General features: G+C 48.4%; 1 protein-coding gene across 1 annotated transcript in view; it reads left to right on the top strand.

Moving 5' to 3' along the window:
• Window positions 1-209: 209 nt before the first annotated feature.
• SLC25A43 (solute carrier family 25, member 43) overlaps window positions 210-2,666 on the top strand; it is a 16,851-nt gene continuing 14,394 nt past the window's right edge. Inside the window, exons 1-2 of the mRNA XM_010131349.1 lie at window positions 210-430; window positions 2,409-2,650. Of these exons, the coding sequence (XP_010129651.1) occupies window positions 210-430; window positions 2,409-2,650 (463 nt within the window). The remainder of the gene's footprint in view (window positions 431-2,408; window positions 2,651-2,666) is intronic.

Genomic DNA, 2,666 nt, shown 5'->3' on the forward strand with positions numbered 1-2,666 from the left:
AGTTAAGGTGAGCACTGGGAGGACTGCGGCAGGATCGGCACCGAGCGGTGTCCTGGGATTCCCTTCTTGCAGCCTGGGAAAGGAGAACCTCACTCGCACGCCCCACCATGTTTTGCCTCTTCGAGGGTTGGGTTTCTGTCTCTTTTTTTTGTTTTATTACGGTCAGCTGTGTGTGTGGTATGCGCTTGACATTTCCGCCCAGCTAGGCGATGGGTTATTCCAGTTCGTGGACCGCGCTGGGCGGGGAGAAGCGTGGGCTCAGCCTGCGCTCGCCAATCCGGCCGGCAGTGGCTCTCGGCGGGGCTGACGCGGGCTGGGCTTCGTCACTCTGCTGGCGGAGCAAGGGTGTCCTCCCGGCTCCGCCCGCCCCTCGGGCCCCGGTAGACCAGGCGGCCCTGGAACCGGGCAGCTTTGTTGTGTCCTTCTGCGTGTGCTCAGACAAGGGGAGGGATGACAGCAGTGGGAAGGCAGAAACAGTGATTTAAATGTAATTTAAAGTTCCCGGAAGAGTCAGAGTGTTGCACCGGTATAAACCAGTTGATTTTGAACTAACTAACGTCGTTGTTTGTTCAGATAAAACAGGGTATTCCCTTTGCAAGGCTGTAGTTTGTCTCTGGTTTGCACAGGGGGATCTTTTGAATTGCAAGTGGAAGCAGGCTGCCAGGAAACTAAATAAAAGCTGCCTAGACCTACTTCTTGGTACATTATTTGGGGATTTTTTAAATGTATTTTGTATGGGAGAATTGCATCTATCAAGGTACAAAACTCAACAAAAAGAGAAGTGTTACCCAGAACTTAAGTAAACAGCGGTGCCGGCTGCAGAGGGATGTGGGCTGAGCTCAGTCCGCGGCTCCGGGACCGGCGGTGTGGGGGAGCCGGCTGGGGAAGCGGGTTTAGCTGACTCTGCGCTCCTGTGGCTGGTTACTCGGGTGGCTAACCTGCAGCTGCCTCTGGCTGCTGTGCACAGACGCTGTCTTTCCGTAGCAGTTTTAAATGTTATCTGGGTAGTGCCCAGACATTCCCCACCACCCTCCCCATGCCTGTGCACGCACAGGAAAATTAGGCTGTGTTGCTTTAGGGACTGCCCAAGACACATCAGAAAAAAACTTTATGCCCTTCTGCTTGGCTCGTCTTTCTGCTCTGGGCTCTCTCCAGGGCGTGAGACAAGTAAATGCGGCGATCTGTCATGCAGTAGCAAATGCACACTCAGGCGGAAAAACTGAACCGAGCAAGCAGCGACTTGTAAATCTCTGCAAATTATTGTTCTGCACATGGTAACACCGTGGAGTTTAAATGTAAATCTGCAGTTAGGCAGTTTAGTTAATGCTTCCAACATAGAATAATAAGTTTCTTTACCTCCAGCTAAGATTCTCCTCTCAAGTCTTTTTACTTGCTTTTTGCTACCTCCATGACACTTGTCCCTGATGCAGGAGTGCCCTGCGTACAGAGAAAAGTCCTTCTGAGCTCATCACAAGTGCGTGGGGTGTAGGTTAGTGCTTCCATTTAAAAATTTCAAATTTGGACTTAACCTCCTGAGCATAAGAGTGCCTGGACATGTCTTCTCTGGAGGAGTATCCCTGTGGGCCTTTCCATCCCAGCGCAAGCAGCAGAGGAAGGCTCAGCTGTTCTCGGAAGGCCGGTGGTGATGTTATCTGCGTATTTCTTGTACATGATAACTCTTGAAGGGGGGTTGGACCAATGTCTCTAACAGATGGCTGATGATCAGATAATTTCTTGCAGACGTGTTTTTGGTCGTGGTAATTTTCATCCTGCAGATGGAAGTATAAATAAGGATTTTGTGGTGAAAATTCAAAAGTCTCTTGCAAAGCAAACAAGTGAATTGTTTGAACAATTAGTCTCCATGTCTTTGAAGATTTTTGGTTGTTGAATTTGGTGCTCTGGAGCTCCAGCCCAGTACCACGGTTCAACTGTGTCAGCTTAGTCTGTGCTGGGAGCTGTGGTGCAGGTAAAGCTGTACAAGCTGCCTCTGAAAAAGCTCTTTCTGGTACTGTAAGTGTCTTAGCTCAGTGCCGCTAAAATCAAAGCAGATTGTGTTTGCAGAGTTAGATATTCTGGTCCCTGGCTTAGCTGTTGACTGTAACTTTTGCATTTCTGCGCTCTGTGTAGCATGGATTTACCCAAAATCTGTTTGTGCTCTCAGGTTTTTTGGACTCTGCTCGTGTTTGCCCATTCCCATGTTCTGCTTCATGGAGGTTCTAATGCTTGTATGATGTTGTCATGTTATTTATAGTAAGGTCTTGGATGAAATACGTGTTGAAGTTTCAACTCCTGCTGCTGAAGGGGCTTGTGGGCAGAGGAACAATTACATCGGGAATAATCCACCTTAATTTTTCGTGAGTTTTGTTTGTACTGCCATTAATAATACCTCTTTTATGGGTTTACTCTAGACTTGTTATACTGTTCACGGATGAGCTGGGTCATATTTCCCACTGGAGAGCCATCATGGCCGGGAGCCTGGCTGGCATGGTTGCAACCGTTGCAACTTACCCCACCGACGTAATTAAAACACGGCTCATTGTGCAGAACCGACTGGAACCATCTTACGAAGGAATTCTTCATGCTTTTTACAAGATTTATCATCAAGAAGGACTCCTGGCACTCTACCGTGGCGTTTCACCAGCTATATTAGGTAAAATAATGCTAGG

The sequence above is a fragment of the Buceros rhinoceros genome, unplaced genomic scaffold (genome assembly GCF_000710305.1).
Source record: "Buceros rhinoceros silvestris isolate BGI_N320 unplaced genomic scaffold, ASM71030v1 scaffold45922, whole genome shotgun sequence".
NCBI classification, from domain to species: domain Eukaryota; kingdom Metazoa; phylum Chordata; class Aves; order Bucerotiformes; family Bucerotidae; genus Buceros; species Buceros rhinoceros.